The sequence below is a fragment of the Herpailurus yagouaroundi genome, unplaced genomic scaffold (assembly GCF_014898765.1).
Source record: "Herpailurus yagouaroundi ecotype Mexico unplaced genomic scaffold, PumYag 29, whole genome shotgun sequence".
Lineage (NCBI taxonomy): Eukaryota > Metazoa > Chordata > Mammalia > Carnivora > Felidae > Herpailurus > Herpailurus yagouaroundi.
This window is the reverse complement of record NW_024412377.1, coordinates 98,959,112-98,984,919: the sequence shown is the minus strand read 5'-3', so window position 1 is coordinate 98,984,919 and position 25,808 is coordinate 98,959,112. Positions and strand designations below refer to the sequence as shown.

General features: G+C 40.9%; 1 protein-coding gene and 1 long non-coding RNA gene across 3 annotated transcripts in view; both read left to right on the top strand.

The window, feature by feature from the left end:
* CRHBP (corticotropin releasing hormone binding protein) overlaps positions 1-4,575 on the top strand; it is a 12,920-nt gene extending 8,345 nt beyond the window's left edge. The window contains exons 6-7 of one of the 2 annotated variants that reach the window (XM_040450318.1): positions 1,034-1,151; positions 3,801-4,575. In XM_040450318.1, coding sequence (XP_040306252.1) covers positions 1,034-1,151; positions 3,801-3,958 — 276 coding nt within the window. In that variant the 3' untranslated portion in view covers positions 3,959-4,575. Of the gene's footprint in view, positions 1-1,033; positions 1,152-2,891; positions 3,483-3,800 lie in introns of those variants that run through there. The other variant, XM_040450326.1, reaches the window with a different exon arrangement.
* Positions 4,576-7,019: 2,444 nt separating this feature from the next.
* Positions 7,020-24,214, top strand: LOC121014224 (uncharacterized). The gene is made up of 4 exons (XR_005783117.1): positions 7,020-8,202; positions 9,290-9,369; positions 22,891-22,986; positions 24,121-24,214. It is a non-coding gene; the product is annotated as an uncharacterized LOC121014224 (long non-coding RNA).
* Positions 24,215-25,808: the final 1,594 nt, after the last annotated feature.

Genomic DNA, 25,808 nt, shown 5'->3' with positions numbered 1-25,808 from the left:
TGGACAGGCAGTGTGGACAAGGCAGTGTGGAAAAACCAGTGTGGATAAGTAGTGTGGACAAGCAGTGTGGACAAGGCAGTGTGGATAAGCAGTGTGGACAAGGCAGTGTGGATAGGCAGTGTGGACAAGGCAGTGTGGATAGCCAATGTAGACAGGCAGAGTGGACAGAGCAGTGTGGACAAGGCAATGTGGACAGGCAGTGTGGATAGGCAGTACAGACAGGCAGCATTAACAGGCAGTGTGGACACGGCAGTATGGACAGGCAATGTGGATAAGCAGTGTAGACAGGCAGCGTGGACAGGCAGTGTGGACAAGGGAGTATGGACAAAGCAGTGTGGAAAGGAAGAAGGGAAGCAGAAAGTGGTTGTTACAGTGATTGTGCAAAGTCTAAGAATACATTCTGGTTTTGAGTAGCTCAAAATAAATTAGTTTTGGTCGGGAGGAGAAAGGCAGTGGTGACTCTAGCTAGCTTAAGCCCCAAATTAGGGTTCTTTTCTTTCTTTAGCATTCTTATAACTAATCTAAATGCCTGTCAGCAGAAATGATAAGGATCATCCCAATAGCAGGAGAAGTCTTTTATAAAGAGGAGGGAAAGAGGTGAGTTGAAGGAAAAACTGTAAAGACCTATCTATTAATAGAAATTCTGACTGCATGAGTTAAGAAATTCAAATAATTCAGTATGTATGTCCAAATGATTTACAAAGCAAAGCATTTTCAGATCCAATTTTCATTCATTTTATGTGGAGTTTACAGATTCCTATTGCATCATTCCAGTCCTTGAGCTGATAAAAAAAATTTTTTAATGCACACACATTTAAAGAAATGATTACTCAACTGATTTAGAAAAGCAGTTCTTATGACTATTTTTTCTTTTCAGTATCTTTTCATTTCCGGAGTCCTGGGTGTTAAATTAAATGGCACTGCCAGGATGTCCACGGCAAATGGAGTGAATTCACCAAATTGCAGTTGGTCAAATGGTTTGACTTCCGTAACTGGTTGAAATATATCTTTCTCTGCTGCTTGCTTCTTTTAGAACCCCTCAGCAGGTTGTGGGGGAATAGGAGACTTTGTGGAGCTGTTGGGAGGAACTGGACTGGACCCTTCCAAGATGATGCCTTTGGCTGACCTCTGCTATTCCTTTCACGGCCCTGGTGAGATGTGTCTTTGATTATTACTTACGAGCCTATCAAGATTCTTTAAATAAAACCTGATACTTCCTTAAATAAAACATCCCACGTTTTTTATACATGGGAAGGCAGGTTCCACCTAGAAAGCTTCCATTTTGTACATTGAGCCAATGTGAGGATTTTACATTTGAGCATATGTATGGTTATAGTGAATGCATTTTCAAAATATCGGACACTGGAAAAGAAACCTCTGAAGGAACACAGGTGCATGTTTAAGGTTGGCCCTGAGTAAGACCATGAAAAAGACAAAGCTTTTTTTGTTCCGTGCTCTTTCCGCCTTCCTGAAAGTCAGTGCTTTTGTCCTCTGGATACCAAAGAGTTTACTAACTGAAAACTATAGTTCAAATAGAAATGCCATCAATTAGTTACAATATAATAATATAATAATATCCAAATAAATTTCCTAAATATATGTGTATGTGTGTATTACTCGTAGCACACAAATTAAAAAGTGATATTCTTTATCAGAAATTCTCAGAACTGCTGAATGTCCCCAACTTCTAGGAGCAAAACCAGCTTCTGAAAGACTACTGCAAAAACAGAAATACATTCTAAAATCTAGAAGTGGTCACTGGAAATAAAAGACCAGGTCAGTGCACAGGATGCCCAACAGAACCAAATATTCTTTGCTAGGGATCAGTGAAGATTTTCCATTTGATTCTGCCCAGGTATGGTGAGGGTGGCTGGAAATTGCTGGTTTAGACCATCAGTACATGTGGCTTTTCTCGCCTCTTACTACATTCTCTGAGGCACTGGATCCTTCCATGCAGGAGGGCACCTGTGAGGAGATGCATTTGCACTAGGTAAGAAGAGTAGATTAAGGTCTAAAGACAACTCTTGCCTTAAAATGTAGGTAATTGAAGCCAGAGTAATTTTGGTACAGTTATGTCCAGTAATAAGTAAATACGATTCACATTAACGAAGGAAACAGAGCGTGTTATATATATTAAAGTTTAGAGTAATATCAGAAAAAGAATGACCTTTCAAATAATTTAAAGCAAATTAAATTTGGACTCCTCACAGAAGCTTAATCTAGACTCCCTGGTGCTTATATAAAAGAAACATAGGTTTTATATTTATTATGTATCTAAATTGGCTTTTACCTCAATAAGTATCTAGCTGTTTTACTTCATTTGAACCCAGGCACAGGCTTGTGAAGTACCTCTTATGCAATGATGATGTTCATGTTTCTCAGAATGCTATAGGCCTTATAGAGACAAAGTGGGGGAGGGAAAGATGGACAAAATTAAAATAGCAGAAAAAAATCATCGTAGGGCACATAAATCTTGCCTCAGGGACCAGCTTGACAGTGGAGAAATGAAAGAAATTTTAGATAAAAATATGTGAGTTTCAGTATACACTTGTTTGGTCATATCTGCACTAGAAGATAGACATAAACGTTGCCAGATGCTTATACAAATAATAATAAGATTGGATTTAAGAGAAGTAAGGATATCAAAGGCCATTCCATGTAAGAAGCACAGAAAAAAATGAGACTGAAAAGGTGCAGGTAAATAATAGAACAAACCCAAGTATATTCATGTGTATCTAAACTATGCAAATTATTTTTGTTTATCTGTAAAATAGAGTTATTATCTAGGCTCAGAAAATAATTATCAGGTGATTTTTTTTTTAGTCTATGTAATGTTCATCGGTGCACTCTGTCCTCTAGCCATGTCCACTAACTGCCACTTGCATCCTCAGAACTATGACAACCAAAAACTACACCTGCAAATTCCCAACCTGTCCCTAGAGGGCGGTACTGCCCCTGCTGAGAACACTAAGCTAGAGCAGAGGTGCATGGTAGACAGATTGCCTTCACTGCATTTACCGCAGAAGCCTCGAAGGTAGGAGAATGTGAAAAATGCAAAGAGACGTCTTATTGCCTCTGTTAAATAACAAAAATTCAACTGAGTAGATTTGAAAGATCTCATTGGCTTTACGAAATAATTCATGAATCGGGGAGCATTCCATCTAGCAAGTAGAGGGGTCCCCAAGGCATTGTACAAAATGGAAGGTTTTTATAGAAGGGTAGGACAAGAAATTTGGCAAGAGAAAAGGATTGTTCCAGGCAGGTCACTTTCCCTGAGGGGGAAAAGCAAGGTGTCTTATCCTGCAGACTGCCTCATCTTCCTTCGGGGGGATGGAGAGGGCCCCTGTGGCAGATTCCTTAACGTTGATGGAAAAATTCCTGACTGACTGGTTAAGGCTATTTTTCTAGGGGAGGTTGAAATTACAATTAAATTAGGTATTCAGCCCCAGTTTGGGGCCTTGGTCTCAGGGACGCCATTTTGGGCCTGCGATTTTCTTTTCAACTCCTCTTTCCAGCCAGTTTTATTTGGCTAACAGTGTTTTTTTTTTTTGTTTTTTTTTTTTTTTTGTTTTTTTTTTGCCCATGAGGAGAACTGAGTTCAATTTCAGTATCCTACAATTAATTATATATTATAATAACAATGAAAACAAAACGTTTCCCCTGATGGCAGGTGCATGGTTTAAGTATGTGAGAGGAAGATACATCCCCCTGCTTTCTTTGTGTTTAAATGATCGACAGGAACCACAGTTTATGTGGTTTCTAACCTGCAGGGAACCTTTTGCTTTTTCCATGAATTATAGCCCAGATGAAAATTGGCTGTGACAACACGGTGGTGCGCATGGTCTCTAGCGGAAAGCACGTAAATCGTGTGACTTTTGAGTACCGCCAGCTGGAACCATACGAACTGGAAAACCCAAATGGAAACAGTATCCAAGAAATCTGTTTGTCTACTCTTTGAATAACCAACCCCATGATGTACATGCTGCTAGCTAAGTGAGTTTTTAATGGCTGTTATATATGATTTTGATGACCAGCAAGGTAAGAGCCTTTCGAATCAGTCAGTATTCCCAGGCTTGGACACACATTACACATACACACACACACATATGTAGACACACACGTGGGCGTGCAAGCGTGCATTTATTTTTGTACCTTGCTTCTTTTTCATTTGTAATGTATAGACGACCACGTGGCAGCAGATAAACCCTCCTTTGCCTTTGGTAGGAAAACAGTTTTCTATAATTCTTTGGTATGCTACAAACCTGCCCTGATAAGGCAAGTGCAGAGCAATGGGCACTAAAAAATTGTATCTCAAGGGAAAATACGACAAAGAAATTAAAATGGCGGTGTTCAGATTCGTCTTAGAACAGAAAGCAATTAAATGTCTGTATACCAAAGTAGTTGTATCTGTGTATTTTCTGTATATTATTCTGTTTACAATAGATAGTAGTCGTAGCTGTTGTTTATTGATTTGTAATGTCTTGTTGCTAACAAAACTCTGGAGCATGGAAAAAAATTTTCCATCCACAAATACAAACATGAATAAATAAATACATCAGAATGTTGGCGCCTTGACATTGTGCTTTGTTTTCCTGAGTAGTCCCCTCCCTTATTACCATCAGAAAATAGTGTTCTCGTGTGATGCAGAACCAAACGCTGAGCTAAATCATGTTACGCGTCTTCATGCTGGTAGAACTGTGGGCCTCTACAGCAGAATGATTTAGAGCAGAAGGCAGAACTGCAGTGTTTGCACAAACAACGCTAACTGGTCCCCGTAGGGAAGCAGGATGCAGAAACCCCTTTCTACTGTCCAAGAAGACTGAGAATACATGTTTTTGTCACAATGGGGTGTACTTCTTTTTTTTTTATTTATTTTTTATTAGTTTTCTTTATTTTTGAGAGGCAGAGAGAGACATAGAGCATGTGGGGGAGGGGCAGAGAGAGAGAGAGAGACACACAGAATCAGAAGCAGGGTCCAGGCTCTGAGCTGTCAGCACAGAGCCCAATGTGGGGCCCGAACTCAACGAACCGTGAGATCATGATGTGAGCCGAAGTCGGACGCTCAACCGGCTGAGCCATCCAGGTGCCCGCCAATGAGGTATACTTCTTAACAAGGACAGCAAGGGCCTTACAGCTCTCATAGATGTTTGCAGAAATCTTAGGCCTTCTTTGGTACCGAGGGCAATTTACTGTTGACTTAAGACTTGTCCATGTTTGGCTAGGGACTAAGCATGTGGCCTGTAAAAGACAGGATGGGGCCAAAACTGAGGTCCTGAGCAAAAAAGGAAATACTCCTTAAGTGAACTCTTTACTTTGAATTAATGGATAGAAGCTACAAGCAATACCATAATTAATGGCCTGATTATGATTCCCAAAACATACATTCTTAAATTTTTTTTAAATTTTTTTTAATGTTTATTTATTTTTGAGACAGAGAGAGACAGAGCATGAATGGGGGAGGGTCAGAGAGAGGGAGACACAGAATCTGAAACAGGCTCCAGGCTCTGAGCTGGTAGCACAGAGCCCGACGTGGGGCTCGAACTCACGGACCGTGAGATCATGACCTGGGCCGAAGTCGGATGCTTAACTGACTGAGCCACCCAGGCGCCCCAAATTTTTTTAATGTTTATTTATTTTTGAGAGAGAGAGAGAGAGACAGAGCACGAGTGGGGGAGGAGCAGAGAGAGAGGGAGATACAGAATCTGAAGCAGGCTCCAGGCCCCAAGCTGTCAGCACAGAGCTCGACATGGGGCTCAAACTCTTGAACTGTGAGATCATGACCTGAGCTGAAGTCAGACACTTAACCGACTGAGCCACCCAGGCGCCCCCTGAAATATCTTTAATATAAAGGTCATTTTATAATGAAATGTACTGGCATCCCATACACTGGGCTTGTTAACAAAATTTGAAAACCAAGCAGAAAGAAAACTACTGAATGAGGGTGCTAAAAACACCTAGGATTTAGCACAAATTTTGGCTCAGTAGATATTTTGGAATGAGTGAATACTTGAGCAAATGAATGAATTAATGCCCGAATTGATAAATGAGTGGATGGATGAATAAATGGTAGGAGAAAGACTGGCATGAGTGAATAAATGCGTGAATGGATATAGTTCCTGGCTAGTTATATAACAAGACATCGGATTCCTTATTTCGTAGACAAGAAATTCTATGAAGTTGAACCCTTTTCTTTTTCACGGTTCCTTTAGCAACATAAGAATGAATGTAGTCACATCACTGCTTACAGTTTCTGGCTTTTAATTCTTACGATCCCCTTACGCTGAGTACAGAAAATGGTCTGAGGTAAGGAGGCAAGTATTTTACGTGGAACTTTGGACAACCTGCTTTTATTCCTCAGGGACAGTTTTCAAGCTACTCAACCTCGCTGCCCTAAAACGGGTGGACTGTGTGTGGCCCTTCTAACCCTGACAATCTGCATTCATTCATTTGTGGCATATTTTACTTCCAAGCTTATCACTGCGACAGAGCACACATTTTTTGAGAGGACAGCCCCTCCAGTGAACTGCCCAAGACGTTCTTTGGATATCCATGACTTAGTCTGCATTCCAAAAGGATGGGGCAGTTTTCTGGAAACAAAATGGTAGGTGAAATCTCTGGGAGAGAGTTACATGGTGTGTCCTCACTGGCACCTTCACTAAGTGAGTAAATGTTATCTGAAATTCTGGCCAAATTTGATGATCTAGGAAAGGCAGTACGCACAGTGGTTAAGGTCATTGACTCTGGAGGCAGACTTCTTAGAATCCCAGCTCTGCCGTTTACTTGAGCAAGTTACATATAAGTCTCACTGATCAGTTATCTTTTTATTTTTTTAATGTTTATTTATTTTTGAGAAAGAGAGAGAGAGAGAGAGAGAGAACGAGCGGGGGAGGGACAGACAGGGAGGGAGACACAGAATTCGAAGCAGGATCCAGGCTCTGAGCTGTCAGCACAGAGCCTGACATGGGGCTCGAACCCACAAACCGTGAGATCATGACCTTAGTCAAAGTCAGACACTTAACCGACTGAGCCACCCAGGCACCCCTCACTGCTCAGTTTTTAATCTGTAAAATTGGGGTAATAAAGGTACCTCCTTCCAATAAACATTTTTGTAAAGATTAAGTGGCTAAATGTATTTAAAGCCCAAGAACTAGGTCTTACACATGTTAGCTGCTACTTTTGTTATTTATTTCTTATAAGCAAACATGCCACCCTGGGTCCTCTATACTCTATGAGAGGTATTGGCTCTGTTCTCTGAAGGGTTTGTGCTGATTCACTGCCCTTTTTCATCCCAAAACATTTGTGAGGAAACTAGGTTTAATTTGGGTTCTTGTCTGTGGCTGGGAAGCAGAGTATAAAGTTACTGGTAACATTTGAGGGTGGATCATGTCAGGCCTTAACAGGTTCCCATGGGTTTCTCCTTATAGTTGACCCCTGTCTGTAGGTTCTGGTCGTGAAGGAGTCACCTCACAAATAATCTGTCTTGACTCTACCTTTGTGTGCAGCCCTCATCTCTGTGGTGTAATTTTCCTGCTCTTGGTTATCTCACTCTAGGTCTTGCCAGAACCTCCTCTCAGCCTCCCCTCCTAGCCCTACCTCTTCGCCAATACTAATTAGGTGACTCAGGCTCTGATACTGATCACTGAATTCCCAAATTCCTCTTGCCTCCATGCTTGACATTCTGAGCATTTGTTCTCCTAAGTTTTACTTCCGCTGAGCCTGTCCTGTCCTCTGGACACTTTTCTACCTCCTGCCCTTTTTGCCTACTGTTGTTGGCATACATTGGTCGCCAGTGACAATGGACTTTCAACCAGTATCTAAAGCAGCCTATCTTCTTCACCTCCAACCTCTTCCTGGTACTGTTGCTTCATTTAGGAGAGGGCAGAAATGCTGTGTGTTCACCAAAACTCACTACAAGTTTCTTCTACCCCCTAAATATACAGCGAGGCCATATTTCCCAGTCTCCCTTCTAGTTAGGTTTGGTCATGGGGCTGAATTTTGCTTGAAGGAACCTGGGTAGAAATGATGTCCAAGCCTCATGAGATCCTCTATGCCCTCTCTCTCCTCTGCTACCTCCTGGCAAGATAGCAAGATGCTAACAGAGGGATCCAAGACTATGCAAGAAGACAGAGCCATAGGATGCAAGGACCCCAGATTTCTGAGTGACCACGTGGAAGGCTGCCTATTGACCAGGAATTGGACTTGGTGTGAATGAGAAGTTAATTTTTATTTTTTATTTTTATTTTTTTTAATATATGAAATGTATTGTCAAATTGGAGAAGTTAATTTTTATTATGTTAAGTTACTGAGATGATGATGATGATTTGGGTATAGCATTGAGCGTTCCCATAGTTCACACAAGGGGCTTGCCTCAATGTAACTCTCAGCTCTTCCCTAATTTTCCTGTCAGATTTTGTTGCAACTCTCCAGACAGACCTGATCTCATTGTCTTCCAGAGAAAAGTACCTTGAATGCACATCCTTGATCTCATAAACACCAACATTTAACTGAAACGTATCTAACTGTATCGAACTTTTCCATATTCCTTAAAGAATCTTCTAAGAACACTGATTCTCAGATTTGAAAATTGGAAAATTTGACAGAAACTACAGAACATTTCCTAGGGAAAAAAGCCCAATATACATACGAACACACCTAAATTTCTGAGAATTTACGGGACCCTGAAGCCCATCCAAAGTTTCAGGATAAGAAAGAATCCCTGCTTCAAGAGTAAATAATGCCTAAAAGTAATTTCTAAACCAGTCTTCTCAAACCGGACTGCCCTCTCTTCAATATAAGTTAAAAACATTCATTGGTTAATCCAGGTGCAAAATAAGTCCATAATGGCACCTTAATGTTTCTGCTTTTATACTTAACTTTCTAATTTTTTTAAACGTTTGTTCATTTTTGAGAGAGAGAGAGAGAGAGAGAGAGAGAGTGTGTGTGTGTGTGTGTGTGTGAGCAGGGGCAGGGCAGAGAGAGGGGAAGACACAGAATCCAAAGCAGTCTCCAGGCTCCGAGCTGCCACCACAGAGCCCGACTTGGTGCTCAAACCCACCGACCATGTAATCATGACCTGAGCCCAATTCGGATGCTTAACCGACTGAGCCACCCAGGCACCCCTTGTATTTGACTTTCTAATTTTGCCTTTTACTACATGAGTTTTTATGCCCTCTACGTAGTTTTTTCTCAGGGAGGAAATACATTTGACACAGGACAATTTTTTGTAACAAAGATTGTTCCAGAGTCTTTTCTCTCAACTTCAATTTTTCTTTTCTTGCTATTTTAATAGGTGGGCGGTGTTGCCAGAGTTTGCCTGCAAAGTGGAATCTTTTGAAAGAAAAATAAAGATTTGATGGACAAGATTTATTGGTAAGCAGTTTGTGTGCTTAACAACACCTGATAGAGAATTGTGGCTAGGAGCGCCTGTTATAAGATAATCACGTGAAATTATATCTGAATACACTCTTATCTGTTCAGTGTAGTATTTCAGAAGAGAGATATGCCTTTGTATGTTCAAATAAGCAGATTGAATGGCTTCAGTTCTAATGGGTCATTTGTAATGATTACCACCCATTTATCTCTTTGCATTTAAATGTTTTTTCTTTGTGTGCTAAGACAAACAATGCAGAAGCAGAGAGGCAAAAGAGGAAATACCAGTAAGAGAAAGAAGGCTTGATTTGAGCGTTTGAAAACATCATGAAAACCGAGGTCTCCAAATTGGACTCTGAGCTTTGTTTTTAGTAGCAACGGTGTATTCAATGCCTCTGCAGCTGAAAAAAATTGAAAATGAGAAGCGTTTTGTGCTGTAAGGGGAAGACATAAAGTCACTACTAGGACATACAGCTGGATAGGCTAGAGAGAACCTCCATCTTTTTTTTTTTTTTTAAATTTTTTTTAACGTTTATTTATTTTTGAGACAAAGAGAGACAAAGCATGAACGGGGGAGGGGCAGAGAGAGGGAGACACAGAATCGGAAGCAGGCTCCAGGCTCCGAGCCATCAGCCCAGAGTCCGACGCGGGGCTCGAACTCACGGACGGTGAGATCGTGCCCTGAGCTGAAGTCGGACGCTTAACCGACTGAGCCACCCAGGCACCCCGAGAACCTCCATCTTTGTAATTAGATGCGTTATTAGATACAGGGCTTTTGTAGTAAGAAAATGGACCCCTCTCTGCTGACTTCCCTCCCCTCTCCAGGTTTATAAAGTTTAAGAAAGTGTGTCCTATGTTATAAATGGTTCGGATGTAATCAAGCGGACTAAAGCACAAGCCCATATGATGGCTAACTATGTGGTATGATTGGAGGGACAGCAAAAGACACACTTTACTGAGAATATCACCAAAATTTGTACCCTTAAGATCCTTCTCCTTCTGTTCTTTAGGATGTGTTTTTAATTAAGCAAGTAATTCCTGAGTTCTTTATTTCTTCAAAAGATTCAAACCATGTAGAGGTAATTAATGACATAACTTAAAATTAGTAATGAATTTGACCGTGTAAGGTATTACTAAGCATTATATCATGACATAGAATTGGCAGGTAAGCTATGAATAAAGGAGACTGTGTGGGTGGGATTAAGAGTGTGAGATGCTGAGAGAAGGGGAAGGACTCGGACGCCCCACTAAGGCTCTGGGGGGGGGGGGGAAGCCAGCAAGGAACTGATGACACCACTAGCTGACTGAGAATCTGTAGAGGGAAGCAAAAGAGAGCTTGCTGGGGAGTTGGGGGTGTTGTCAAAGACAAATTTAGTACACTTCCTTAGATTTGCCTAGGACCAGCTCGGAGTGCAATCTCGCCTCTGTAGAATGGACAGACCAGAGACACAGCTTTATTTATTTATTTATAATTTTTTTTTTCAACGTTTATTTATTTTTGGGACAGAGAGAGACAGAGCATGAACGGGGGAGGGGCAGAGAGAGAGGGAGACACAGAATCGGAAACAGGCTCTAGGCTCTGAGTCATCAGCCCAGAACCCGATGCGGGGCTCGAACTCCCGGACCGCGAGATCGTGACCTGGCTGAAGTCGGACGCTTAACCGACTGCGCCACCCAGGCGCCCCCAGAGACACAGCTTTAGAAACAAGTTCTAGTCTTATGATTGCAGGCATTGGAACGGGGAGTGGGGGAAAGGAAGCCAGACTTAAGAACCAGACCTGAGGCTGAGTTCTAATTCAACCACTAATCACCCACAGGCCCTCGAGCAAGTCAATTTCCCTCTCCTAGTGTCAGCTTCCTCACGCGCAAAGTACAAACAGGAGCACCTACCTCTTTCATTAGATCGCTTCTCTAAGTGTCAAGCAGCGTTCTAGGCCCATGGCTGACACTGTGGGTGTACCTTTCCCCGAAAAGTTGTTTATGAATTAAGGCTTGGGTAATATAATTTCATCTCACGTGCTGTAAGCAAGTGTGCTATTTAAAGGAAATAAGAGGTGGGCCTTTTAAGTGATGAGAATTTATATGGTAAAAAGAAAACAGCGGATTGTTTTTGTAACATTAAATTGTTATATACATTTTTTTTTTCTTAGAATGGCCTTCCTAGCATGCCTGGGTGGCTCAGTCAGTTCAGCATCTGACCTTTGCTTTGGGCTCATGATCTCACGGTTGTGAAATCAAACCCCTGCATCACCCTGCCCCACACCCACTGTGGAGCCTGCTTCAGATTCTCTTTCCCTCTCCCTCTGTCCCTCCGCTGCTTATGGGCTCACTCTCCGTCTCTCGTCTCTCCGTCTCTCTCTCTCTCTCTCTCTCTCTTTCTGAAGAGAAGGGGGATACCTGGGTGGCTCCATCAATTAAGCGACCAACTCTTCTTATCAGCTTAGGTCATGATATCTCAGTTAGTGAGATGGAACCCCACGCTGGGTTCTGTGCTGGCAGCACAGAGCCTGCTTAGGATTTTCCCTCTCCCTCTCCGCCTGCCTCCCCCCCACTTGTGTGCATGTTTGCTCACATGTGCACACACTCACTCTCTCTGTCAAAATAAATGACATTAAAAAAAAAATGGCCTTCCTGCTACAGTATTTACTCATCAATTTATTTAAATGGGATAGTTCATTTGCAGGGTTCATAAAGTTTGCCATCTGCTCAGTGAAAGCCAATCTTCCTCCCCCCCCTGGGGGGGGGACAAGGAAGGACAGCCCCCTGTCCTGTCCTTACTTATTAATAGGAATCTCTCCAATTCTTCCCTCTCTTGGCCTTCCTAGTGAAAAACAACTTGGTTACATTGAGTGCCCCTTAAGGGATATGGAGATGTCAACACCAGGGTAAAGGTAGGAAGGGGTGAGGTAGAGTATACCTTTCTATAAGGCTATAGGCTTAGAAACAAAACAAAGAAACAAAAAAACCTCTCTAAGATGGACAAGCATTAAGAAAATGTTTGGCTTTATTATTAATTTTAAGTAATAACAAAAGCTAATATTTATATAATACTTAATATGTACTTTGCACCCTTCTACAAACTTCCAACGAGTTAGAACATTTGAACCTATCTCCATTTTTGGATGGAGAAACTGAAGCAGAAAGAAATAAAAGTAAGTGGCCTCAAATCACATAGAAAGCAATAAAGTCAGAATTCAGATTCCGATGATCTGACATCAAAGCTTGACCACCATATGACTGCACCACTGTGCTCGAAACTGTTACTAGAACAAAGTATGGAGGCACCTGGGTGGCTCAGTTGGTTATGCGTCTGACTGCAGCTCAGGTCATGATCTCCTGGTTCGTGAGTGAGTGCCCACTTAGGATCCCCTATCCCCCTCTTCCTGTCCTTCCCCCACAGGCTCACATACTCTCTCGCCAAAATAAAAAAAATAAAAAAAAAAATAAAAAAATAGATAAATAAATAAATAAACATTAAATTAAAAAAAAAAGAAAAAGAACAAAGTCTGAGACACTGCTTTCACAGACAGTTTCTGCCCACATAGCAGTGACTTGGAAAACTTTCTGGTCCTTATTCCTTTATCGAAACACAGCGTTCAAAGTGATTTGAGGGCATTTGTCTGAAGATATTATAACCAATTAGTCCCAATTCCAATTCTCAGAGTAGCCAAATTGAACAGCTAATATTTTGTGTCAACTTGGCTAGGTCATGGTACCTTGATATCTGATCAAATACTTGTCAGGATGTAGCTGTGAAGGTATTTATTATATGAGATGAACATTTAAATCAGTAGACTTTGAGTAACGCAGACAACTCTCCATACTGTGGTGGGCATTGTCAAATCAGTTGAAGGTCCTAAGAGAAATAAGCTGGAGGTCCTCTGAGGAAGAGGGAACCTGTTGGTTCTGTTTTTCTGGAGAATGCCAACACACTAAATACTACTAACTTTTTTCTCTTAAAAATTTTCTCTTGTACTCAAGCCATGATGTGCTGTAAGCAAAGCTGTTGCCAAATCACTGTTTGTCAATGAAGGGTCTGAAGTAATTATGTCTTTTCTTTCTCCACATAGTCCCATGTGACTGGCCAGTCACAATCAAACTGACTTTCAAATACAGGAGCGCAAAAGGGCAAAGGAATAGATGCCAACAGACTCATTAGCACCTTTCCCATATCACCCCGGTTTTCCTACCTGAGAGGCAGATGTTGACAATGGCAAAGGCCAAAGTTCTCACCCAAATAAGCTATCTCTGAAAAGGAAATCCAAAATAATAATGGTTGTGAGACGCCTTATCCCATTTTTTTAAAAACAACTTTTTTTAATGTCTATTTGTTGTTGAGAGAGAGAGAGAGACAGACAGAGCACAAGTGGGGGAGGGGAAGAGAGAGAAGGAGACACAGAATCTGAAGCAGGCTCCAGGCTCCCACCTGTCAGCACAGAGCCTGACTCGAGGCTTGAACTCACAAACCGCGAGATCATGACCCGAGCCAGAGTCAGACACTCAACTGACTGAGCCACCCAGGCACCCCAAGCTTTATTTCATCTTTAGGAGGAACTGTAGAAAGAGCAGCCAACAGTTACACAGACAGTTAAGATTGTGCCTACATAAATTCCAGGCAATATTCTAATTGTAACCCATGCTGATTAAATGTTATCACTTCACATTCATGATTAACGAAAGTTTTCTGGCTGTTGTCAAATCTTAAGTGACAAGCTTTTAACTTCCTTCATTTCTTATCGATGAAACCCATTTGGAAGACTCGTTCAAAGCAATGTCTTTAACTGGAAAGGACTCCCTCATGCATGAATGAACAATGTGTTTCCTCAGGTCCCTAATGAAATGTGCTCTGTTTAGGATTGCAGAAACATCTGGAATGTATGTGATAAGACAAGAGGGGAACATTATAGGGGGGAAACTCAGAAGGTTCATTTGTTTTAACGTAAGAGATGAAGAAAAGAGACAGTAAAATATAAAACTCACTAGATGGGTTTGATAGCAGCTGGGACAAGCTGAGAAAAATCTGTTCCGAAAGAAGTCAGGAGACCTGCATGTAGAATGAGATGCACTGTGTATTAGGCATTTTGTTTCTCCTTGTTATAAAAGACTGATATTCTCAGATACTCTGCAGATTTTTACAAATAGTTCTCGTGAAAATGACTCTCTCAAAAAGTGATGTCTATAAAGATGCTATGAGGAACTGATTACTTCTATTAATTAAATGAATGTGGGTGAACAAAACTAATAATTCAGGGGAACCCTTCTGTTATGAGGGATTTGTGTCCCACACCCGCAGATTCATATGTTGAATCCTCCTCCCCAGTGTGATGGTACTTTGAGGTGGGGCTTTTGGGAAGCGATTGGGATTAGTGCCCTTATAAAAGACGCTTGAGAAAGCTTCCGGCCCCTTCTGCTGCATGAGGTCACAGTGAGAAGATGGCTCTCATCAGATACTGAATCTCCTGGAGCCATGCTCTTGGATTTCCTAGCCTCCAGCACTCTGAGATACAGATGTTTATTGTTTATAAGCCACCCAATTTATGGCCTTTTTGTTGTAGCAACCTGCACAGACTAACTCTCCCAAGCCTGATTCATCTTCTCATTCCCTTAGTCATTGTGTAAAGCACCTCATTTCCTGATTTCACTTCTTTACATAGGTAGATTTTAATCTACATGATACTCAGATCTTTGCTCTAATACATTCTTTTAGTCTCAGAATTTACTTCATTTCTATGCAACAATAAATCTCACATGTACTCAGTGTTTATTACATACTAACCCCTGTGAAATGGTTTACGTTCACATAGTATCTCATTTAATCTTGCAACAGTCCAAAGAGGAGGTAGTACGATTATCCTCATTTTACCAGTTAAGAAACTGAGGCAGAAAGAGGTTCAGTCATTTACCCAAGGTTATACAGCTGCCCATCCATAATGGGAAACAATTCACATTGCTTTGTCAAGGTTAATCCGTGGCCACAGTGACTCATCCTATTCCTAATTATCAATCATTCTTTTATACTACAGGTTTTATGCCCCATCTCTTCTCCTCTTTACAATCCATCCTGTTCCGTCCTCTCTTCCCCCAAATTAAAAAAGTACAAAGTCTGGGAAACAAATATCTAGATAATTGAAGGGTTTGCTTTCATTATTTGGTTTTAATGGAAAGCTCAGGGTCCTTTCCCTCATTTTTCATTTCATTTTAATTTTAAGAGCCGGTCTTTGGTATTCCATATGTCTGCTAGGAATGAAGGCAAGTCCTTCAAACTGGGTGTTTTGCCTGTCAAAACATTTTCATAATGATCCTTGGGCTAAGGTTAGATAAGAAATCCAGCGCTGTGATGAATAAGAAGCAACAGTATCACACTCTGTCCTGGCTGAAGGACATAAAACTTGCTTTTGAGCTTTTCTTTGGCAGTTTGCAGGCAGTATTTCTAGAACAAAAGCCTCCTCCATTTGGTGCTGCAGACCATGGTGCCTGATTCACTGATGGAGTCTCTGAGCTGACTGGGTGAGCCAGAGTCCGAGGGACATGTCTCTGAAAACTAGACAGGGCACAAGAAAATCCTGGGGACCCAATGCCTGGCACAGCTTGGAAACTTATTTTTATGATAAACTGAGCCTAAATTGCCAAGGCTTCCTCTTATTGCAGAAAACAGTGACAATTTTCCACTTAAAAAAAAATCTTACCAGGCCACCAAGGCTACTGAAAAGGAGTGGTGCCTCAGAAGAGAAACCCTCGGTAGGCAGCTGCTGGTGATGTTATTATTTAAAGAAAATTTATACTTGGCAATGCTTCTTAAACTTTAACGTGAATGTGAATCTCCTGGGGATCTTATCAAAGATCAGATTCTGATTCTGGGGTGGGGTCAGAGATTTTGCCTTTCTAACAACTGCCAGATGATGCTGATGTTACTGGTCCACGAACTTCAAGGATATACAGACCTGCATAGAGAAAGGAGATTACCTTTCAGTGTGGCTAGCCCACGGTTGGTCTATTTGTTTTTTATTTTCTTGAAGGCTTGTGCTGAATAATAAAGTCTACTTCGCTTTCTTTCCACCTTGTCACTTGTGTTTGGAGCAACACAACGCAAGGGCAAGCTGGAACTTGTGAACAGCAGACACATTAATAAAAGAAAGCTCCAGAGGGAGAACCCACGACCAGCCTGTTGCCATGACGCCAGGTTAATGACACTGCGCTGGAAGAGTGATTCTCCCTGGACTAGGGATCAAGTGACACCATCTTAATTGCCCATGGAAAAGACTGCCCCTTTTCTAGCAAACAATTATTTCCTGATCAATACCCCTGTCTTGTTAAATACACTTCCTGACCATTTATAACTAAACATCTGATACACTTTCCCTGAGAAGGAGAACACCTTCTCAGTTACCGCTACTCACCAACAGCCCCGACCCACAGAGCACACAAAAGCTTCTACGGGTAGCCAGTCTCAATTGTTTGAAACTCCTCATTATTTGTTATGCTTCAGTGACTTTTGACTATAGATGGAGAGATAAGAAGGGCCCACAACTTCCCTCCTAGCAACTTGTCTTATGCTTACGGTTAAAGCCTCAGCTTGGGGGAAGGAAAGTGGATTGTCTCAAGCCCTCTCCGGAGGCATCGCCTTACCTCGGCTGCTGCCCCTCGCCAGTCCTCATCACCCTACTCACTTCGCATTTGGTTGTGGCCCAGAGGACTCATGGACTGCTGTCCCACCTGACACCAGATGAGATACGGGTTAGGAGAGCAGTGCATCTCTCACTTCCCCTTTTGGTTCTCTATTTTACTTCCCCCCATAACATCATCACACTGCACTGAAAATTTTATTAATGAGTGTCCTGGGTTGAATAGTGTCCCCTGAATTAATATCTACCAAGTACCTCACAGTGGAATCTTGCTTGGAAATAGAGTCTTTGTAGAAATAATTAGTTAAGACGAGGTCACAGTCAGCATGAGCCCCAAATCCAATCGCTGTGTCCTTAATAAGAGGAAAGGGCACACACGTACTCCCAGAAGAGGGCCATGTGACAATGGAGGCAGAAATTGGATGCCATCCAAGGAATTCCAAAGATTGCCAGCAACTACCAGAAGTGAGGGAAGGACAAGGAAGGATTCTCCACCAGAACCTTTAGAGCTGTTGGTATGGCCAATAACTTGATTTCAGAGTCCTAGCCTCCAGAAGGATGAGAGAATAAATTTCTATTGTTCAAAACCCCCCAGTTTATGGTACTTCATCACAGCACCCATAGGAAAATAATGAGTGAGGGAAATCAAAGGAGTTAAAAGGTATGCTGGAAAGAATTTAAAACTGTGGGGAAATTTGACTTACAGTCTAAAGAAAAAGGCTCTGGGAATTAAGCCCTCCATAGAGTTCCATTTCCTCACTTTGCTAATGGTTCAAGTCTGGGCTTTCCACGGGAACATCTTCTTCAAACCGCTACAGTTCAAATCCCATCCACCTCTTGGGAAATCTCACAAACAATCATTTGGGATTGGTTTGCCAATTTTAAGCCCAATACCAGAAGCAGAAGCAGATGCCGCAGCCATAACCAGCTCCCACAATTGTATAACGTTTAATCCCTATGTACAACTCATGGTGGTTCTGTTTCTCCTATTGAATGGTAATCAATCCAGAATTTTCGTACCAGATATGAGGTGTCCTGGTTACCTAGTGCTGTGTAACAAAACATCCCAACACTTTTTCTTAAGGGAGAATTATTGTTTTTTAAATGTTTACTTATTGGGGCACCTGGGTGGCTCAGTTGGTTGAGTGTCCAGCTCAGCTCAGGTCATGATCTCACAGCTCATGAGTTCAAGCCCCGCATTAGGCTCTGTGCTGACAGTTCAGAGCCTGGAGTCTGCTTTGGATTCTGTGTCTCCCTCTTGCTCTGCCCCTAACCCAATCACATTCTGTCTCTGTCTCTCTCAAAAATAAATAAGCATTAAAAAAATTTTAATGTTTATTTATTTATTTTGAGAGAGAGAGAGAGAGAGAGAATGAGCATGAGAGGGGTAGAGAGAGAGGGAGAGAGAGAATTCCAAGCAGGCTCTGCGCTGTCAGCACAGAGCCCAACATGGAGCTCAATTCCACAAACTGTGAGATGATGACTTGAGCAGAAATCAAGAGTCAGATGATTAACCGACTGAGCTATCCAGGTGCCCCAGCATCCCAACACTTATTGGCTTAAAACAGTAATAGTCATTTTATTAAATCTCATTATTACTGTGGGTTGGGTATTTGGCAAGTACTTAGTGTGGTAGTTCTGTCTTGGTCCTTACTTTTCGACTTCTGCTAATGGTCTACTCAACACCCTTCTGGTTCTGGCCACCAATGCCAATGGCAAATGCCACTTGTTTTAGGGTTTTGTTATGGCAGCATTCAACTTCCAGGTACCAAATCTTCTTCTGGTATCTATTACTGACTTAAACATCACCCCAAGACATCAATAATTATTTCATTATCTCTCATAGTTTCTGTGTATGAGGGATTTGGGAAGGACCCAACTACCAGGTTCTGGCTCAGGGTTTTCATGTGGTTGCAATCAGATGATGGCTGGAACTGGAAGAGCAGGGAAATGGAGCAGCTGGGGGCTGGCCAAGCATCTCTCTCTTTACCTGTAGTCCCAGGGCCTCTCCATACGGTCTCTGCATGGACCACCTGAGAGCACTGTGGCCTTTGGGCAGTGAGCCATTCATATTGTGGGTGAAGTCTTTGACAGCAAGGGGCCCAGTGAATAAGGCAACACATTTAATGACTTAGCTTCTTTCTTTCTTTCTTTCTTTCTTTCTTTCTTTCTTTCTTTCTTTCCCTCGTGAGAGAAATGAATTTATTTCAAAAAATAGATGTTGAGGTGTTCAGACAAAAGCTTTCATGGGTACTTAGAATTATAGCATGTACATGGGAGTGTTTGCTTTCTTTTTTTTATTATTTTTTTAAAATTTATATCCAAGTTAGTTAGCATAGAGTGCAACAATGATTTCAGGAGTAGATTCCTTAATGCCCCTTACCCATTTAGCCCATCCTCCCTTTAAACCCCTCCAGTAACCCTCTGTTCTCCATATTTTAGAGTCTCTTATGTTTTTGTCCCCCTCCCTGTTTTTATATTATTTTCGCTTTCCTTCCCTTACGTTCATCTGTTTTGTCTCCTAAAGTCCTCATATGAGTGGAGTCATATGGTATTTGTCTTTCTACGACTGAGTAATTTCACTTAGCATAATACCCTCTAGTTCCATCCACATAGTTGCAAATGGCAAGATTTCATTCTTTTTGATTGCCAAGTAATGCTCCATTGTATATACATACCACATCTTCTTTATCCATTCATCCATCGATGGACATTTGGGCCCTTTCCATACTTTGGCTATTGTCAATAGTGCTGCTATAAACATGGGGGTGCATGTGCCCCTTCGAAACAGCATATGTATCCCTTGGATAAATACCTAGCAGTGCAATTGCTGGGTCGTAGTGTAGTTCTATTTTTAGTTTTTTGAGGAACCTCCATACTGTATTCCAGAGTGACTGTACCAGCTTGCATTCCCACCAGCAATGCAAAAGAGATTCTGTTTCTCTGTATCCTTGCCAACATCTGTTGTTGCCTGAGTTGTTAATGTTAGCCATTCTGACAGGTGTGAGGTAGTATCTCATTGTAGTTTTGATTTGTATTTCCCTGATGATGACTGATGTTGAGCATTTTTTCATATGTTGATTGGCCATCTGGATATCTTCTTTGGAAAAGTGTCTATTCATGCCTTTTGCCCATTTCTTCCCTGGATTTTTTGTGTTTTGGGTGTTGAGTTTGATAAGTTCTTTATAGATTTTGAATACTAACCCTGTATCTGATATGTCATTTGCAAATATCTTCTCCTATTCTGTCAGTTGCCTTTTAGTTTTGCTGATTGTTTCCTTCCCTGTGCAGAAGCTTTTTATTTTCATGAGATCCCAATAGTTCATTTTTGCTTTTGTTTCCCTTGCCTCTGGAGACGTGTTGAGTAAGATGTTGCTGTGGCCAAGATCAAAGAGGTTTTTTCCTGCTTTCTCCTCGAAGATTTTGATGGCTTCTTGTCTTAGATTTCGGTCTTTTATCCATTTTGAGTTTATTTTTGTGTATGGTGTAAGAAAGTGGTCCAGATTCATTTTTCTGCATGTCGCTGTTCAGTTTTCCCAGCACCACTTGCTGAAGAGACTATCTTTATTCCATTGGATATTCTTTCCTGCTTTGTCACAGATTAGTTGGCCATACGTTTGTGGGTCCATTTCTGCGTTCTGTATTCTGTTCTACTGATCTAAGTGTCTGTTTTTGTGCCAGTACCATACTGTCTTGATGATTACACCTTTGTAATACAGCTTGAAGTCTGTGACTTAGCTTATTTTTGTCTTAAGAATATAATGTCTTCTCTTCTTTCTCCAAAGATATTAATAATACCTTTTTTCCTTGTTAGTTTTCATCTCCTTCCATAGTTTGTTTGCTCCAAAATTTTTTGTTTGCTCTCTTTCATAAGTGTCATTATTATTATTTTTTATTTTACTTGAGAGAGAAAGCGAGAGAGTGGGAGTGAGCAGGAGAGAGGGGCAGAGGGAGAGAGAGAATCTCAAGCAGGCTCCATGCTCAGCACGGAGCCTGACACAGGGCTCAATCCCACAATCCTGGTATCATGACCTAAGCTGAAATCAAGAGTCAAATGTTCAACTGCCTGAGTACCCCTATTTTTTTAATCATAAATGTCATTGTTTTAATTGGTATCCATTTTATTAATGCTGAGGTTAAACCTTTAAAAGCTGTTGGGGCTCCTGGGTCGTTCAGTTGATTAAGTGTCCAACTTTGGCTCAGGTCATGATCTCATGGTTTGTGAGTTTGAGCCCCATGTTGAGCTCTGTGCTGATAAGCTTAGCATCTGGAGCCTGCTTTGGATTCTGCATCTCCCTGTCTCTCTGCCTCTCCCATGCTCACACTCTGTCTCTGTCTCTCAAAAATAAATAAACATTGGGAAAAAAATTAAAAGCTGTTTATTGATCACATGCATTTTTATCTTTTTTGAATTGCCTTTTCATTTCATTTCTTTCTTTTCTCCTTCCTTCCTTCCTTCCTTCCTTCCTTCTTTCTTTTGTCAGAGAGAGAGAGGGAGAGAACACAAGCATGGGAGGGGCAGGGAGAGGGGCAGAGAAAGAGAATCCCAAGCAGGGTCCACACCAAGCACAGAGCCCAACTCAGAACTCTCTCCTATAGACGTGATATCATGACCTGAGCTAAAACCAAGAGTTGGACACTGAACTAATAGAGCCATCCAGGTGCCCCAACCTTTTCATTTCTTTTGCCCATTTCCCTATTGTGGTGATTGTCTTTTTTTAAGGTTTTAAAGAAGTCTTTATATGCTAATGACACTGTTTGCCATTTATACTGTACATATTATTCTCCCATTAGTTGTCATATTTTCCAAGCTAAAAAGTAGGATAAATGCTATGAAAAAGGATGTTTTCCTGATTTTTAAATGTATATATATTTAAAGATTTATAACAATCTATAAAAATAAATTACAGTTACAATTTAATAATTCACCTTTAAAGAAAATAATAAAAACTCCTGAAATTAGAACTGTTCCTGAAGATCCATACCTGTTAAATAATGGTTTTCATTTCTGCTTGCACATCAGAATCACTTGGGGAACTTTCAAAAGTACTGATGCCTGGGTCCTAGCCATACCAAAGATTGGTCTGGAGATGCTAATGTGCAGCCAGCAGTGAAAATCTTTGCTATATGTAATCAGTACTCTTGATCAGAGCTGGCTTCCTGTGGGTCAAGATTCCTTCCAGAGAACTGGGGGCTGAGCATGGCTCTTGGGTCTTATCCTTCCTGGGTTCTTCTGAGCAGCCTCTTTATTGATAGGTTACAAAAAGTCCATTTGCTCATATGCACCTCCTCATCCTCTTTTGTCACTAGCTGCCTGAAATTCTCAATATCATGGTCAGTCCTTAAGGTTTCTTCTCTTAAGATGTCCTGTTGCTTGAGAGTTGAACACACTGGTTACCTAGTTCCTTGTTACCCAAAGTGGTGTTCTGGACCAGCAGGCCCCCAGCTCTAACCCCAGACCTAATGAATCAGAGTCTGCATTTAAATCAAATTCCCAGATGATTCATATGCACATTAAAGCTTGAGAAAGACAAATCCACAGGCAATTGTCCACAAGGATGTAAACTACAGTAGGGCAGGGACCTTGTCTATCTTGTCCACTGCTGTGCTTTCAGACCTACAATTACATATGTTGAATGAATGGATTTGCTTATTAAAGGAAGTTAAACATGTGCTATAATATGAGTCATATAATATGTGTCAACAAAGCTTTCTTTGGGTGCCACTGTGATAGGCAGAATCATATTGTGGATATATTTTGTTCAATGTAGCATAATATTTATATATGCTATATTAGTATGACTTGAGTTGTACTAGGTATAGTGACTTATTACTACTATTTGTATTTTTTTTAACACTTCCTAAAGGACTTTCATGTGTCTTTATTTATTCTCTACAGTGTGCAAGGACTCAACTCTGTGAACCAAGAGAACATGGGTATCTTCACTTAATACAAGGGCAAACACAAGATTGAAAGATTTGTGCAAGATTGTTAGTGAGTTACTGCCAAAGTAGAATTTGTACTTGAAACTCCCAAGTTTTCAGACTACTGGCTAACCACCTCTCATGGAATGTATCTAGAACTCAGCATTGTGTAATGCTAATGATGTTCAAACTTCTGTACCAAGAACATGAAAGAATTGTAATATCGGTAATAAAACTTTTTCATTTAAAGGCATTCCCCCTAGTTTTATATACTAATATGTTTGGATTTAAGTAAGTAATTAAAGTCTACAGTAAAACCCCAAAATGAAGATTGACAATACACACCTGTAAGGATTTCATGAAGTAAACTTGAAATAAAATTGTATTGGGTATTCATCAGAAAACTAACATGAAATTGCTTTGCCTTTTATAGCTCTATATCTTTATGAACTGGGAAGAGAACACATTCTATTTTGTGGAACTGTCACTTTATTTTTTGGCTCAGAAAATAACCCTTCATTCCTTTTTGATGACACCCAGAATAATCTCTGATCATATAATTTATTTCTCAGTTCACCAGAGGATATTTGTAGCGAAGTGAACTTCAGAGATGGATGTTTAGGATAATGTTATGACATTAGAGGCAAAGTAGATAAGAGGCATTTGGAAGGAATTCATGACAATGTGATAATCTTTTATAAATGATTCCTTCCTCGCCTATTTTTAGATAGAAATGCCATTAGATGCATTCAATTATCTTCAACAGACTCTATTGTTTAAACCCAAGAATGAGAACTGCTTTTTAGTTGTCTTCATGTCCCTCAGAATTTTGTATGTGACACTGCCTTGTATTTAAGAGGAGTTCCACAAATATTTGTTTAATTGGTTTACTCACCTGTACTGTGAAACCCCATGTTTATGTTCTTTAGATGTAGAACCCCCAAAACCTAAAGTAATCATGATAAACACTAAACTTAATCCAGGTTCTTAAAACTATCCTCAAAGAGCTTAAAATGGCGGTGTTCTTAAACTGTAAATTTAACTTCTACAAATCTGCCCTTAGAGTGAACACCATATATGGCATTCCAGCATCATTTTCTCCCTAGAGCTTTCTTCATCCCTCTACCCTTGGTCAAAGTAGAAAGACAATTTTGGACATGGTGAGTGGGTCGTGCACCACAGATCTGGATATGTTTTATTCTAGAAATGAGTGACAAACGTAAGCAAAGTTTTACCTGAAGAGACCTGGAAAGAAAAAACAATGAAACAATGTCCTCCATATATTGAGAACATGTAAGTATTGGGTGCTATACTGAATTCTTCTTGAAAAATTTTTTTAAATTTTAATTTGAGAGAGAGCGCATTTGTGCATGTGGGGTGGGGGGGGGGGTGGAGAGAATCTTAAGCAGACTCCATGGAGCCTGATGTGGGGCTTGATCCCATGACCCTGGGATCATGACCTGAGCCAAAATCAAGAGTTGGATGTTCAACTGAGTGAGACACCCAGGTGCCCCATACTGAATCCTTTATAAAAGACAAACTCCACTATTACTGCCTTCTATTTACAGGTAAGGATGGATGGGGAAGCTGAGACAAAGAACTTTTGAGTAACTCTTCTGAGCTAGTGAGTGGCAAGACTGGGATTTGAACTCAGGCTGTATGACTCCAGACTCATCACTCTCTATGGTATGCTGCCTCTCCAAAATGATTGTTAAAGTTTCTTTTTCTTGTATAATGAATTAAGACCTTTTCCACACCCATTTAGAACTGATTTGTCCTGCATCCCATCCCTCTTTCACTGGATAAGCTTATTCATAAAACCTATCATTAAAAACCCACACCCTAAAATGAGCATGATAAGCAAACAGTTTAAGGGATTCCAGTAGCAATTAGCTTTCCCCAAATAGCACATTTTTTTTTAGCAAGGACTCAGAAAAGCCAAGGAAGTCGTGCTAAATCACCATGATATTAGTGGGCCAAGATGTTTCTGAACAAATGGGATGCTCTAAGGGTACCCATGCAAATGGTTTCTCTCTTTGGACTACATGATGACTAATGTTCCTTCCCTGCCTATACCACCTATCTTGGCTTATCACTGTTTCTGGGGGATGTGGGGAGGACATGTAACTCCCCAGGCCTCCATGATATTCATCTACAATTCTGGGCAGCTCTTGAAGAAAGTGTGAAGGACTAAAAGGCCAATAAAGTAAAACACATATATGTAGTGGCAAAGCAAGACACAACTGATAGAAAATAATGCAAAGAAATTTCATGAAGCTCAAATAAATGGACAAACGATATAGGCATTTGTTGGTCCTCCTTGGTGTGACAAATGAAACAGGCATTAACATGGAGGACAAAGCCCATTGTAGCTCTTTGTCAATGATCCGGTAGAGTACTGGCTTCTACTCCTGACCAGAGATCACCCTTTTCTATACAATAAATACTTGTAGAGTACCTACTATGTGCTGGACACTTTCTAGACATTGGAATTATGTCTTAGTTCATTTGGGCTGCTATAAGAAAAATGCCAGAAGCCAAATAGCTTATAAGCCACAAAAATTTATTTCTCATGTTCCAGAGGCTAGAAAGTTGAAGATCAAGCACTGGCTGATTCCATATCTGGTGAGGTCCACTTCCTGGTTTATGGATGACCTTCTTTTCATTATAACCTCACATGGTGGAAGGGGTGAGCTAGCTCCCAGGGTCTCTTTGATAAGGCCACTAATGCCAAACATGAGGGCTCTGCCCTCATGACCTAATCACCTCCTGAAGGCCCCCACCTCCCACTACCATCACCTTGAAGGTTAAGATTTCAACATATGAATGTAGGGGGGCACAAACATTTAGTCTGTAGTGGTATAAACAGAACTAACAAAGAGTTCATATTCT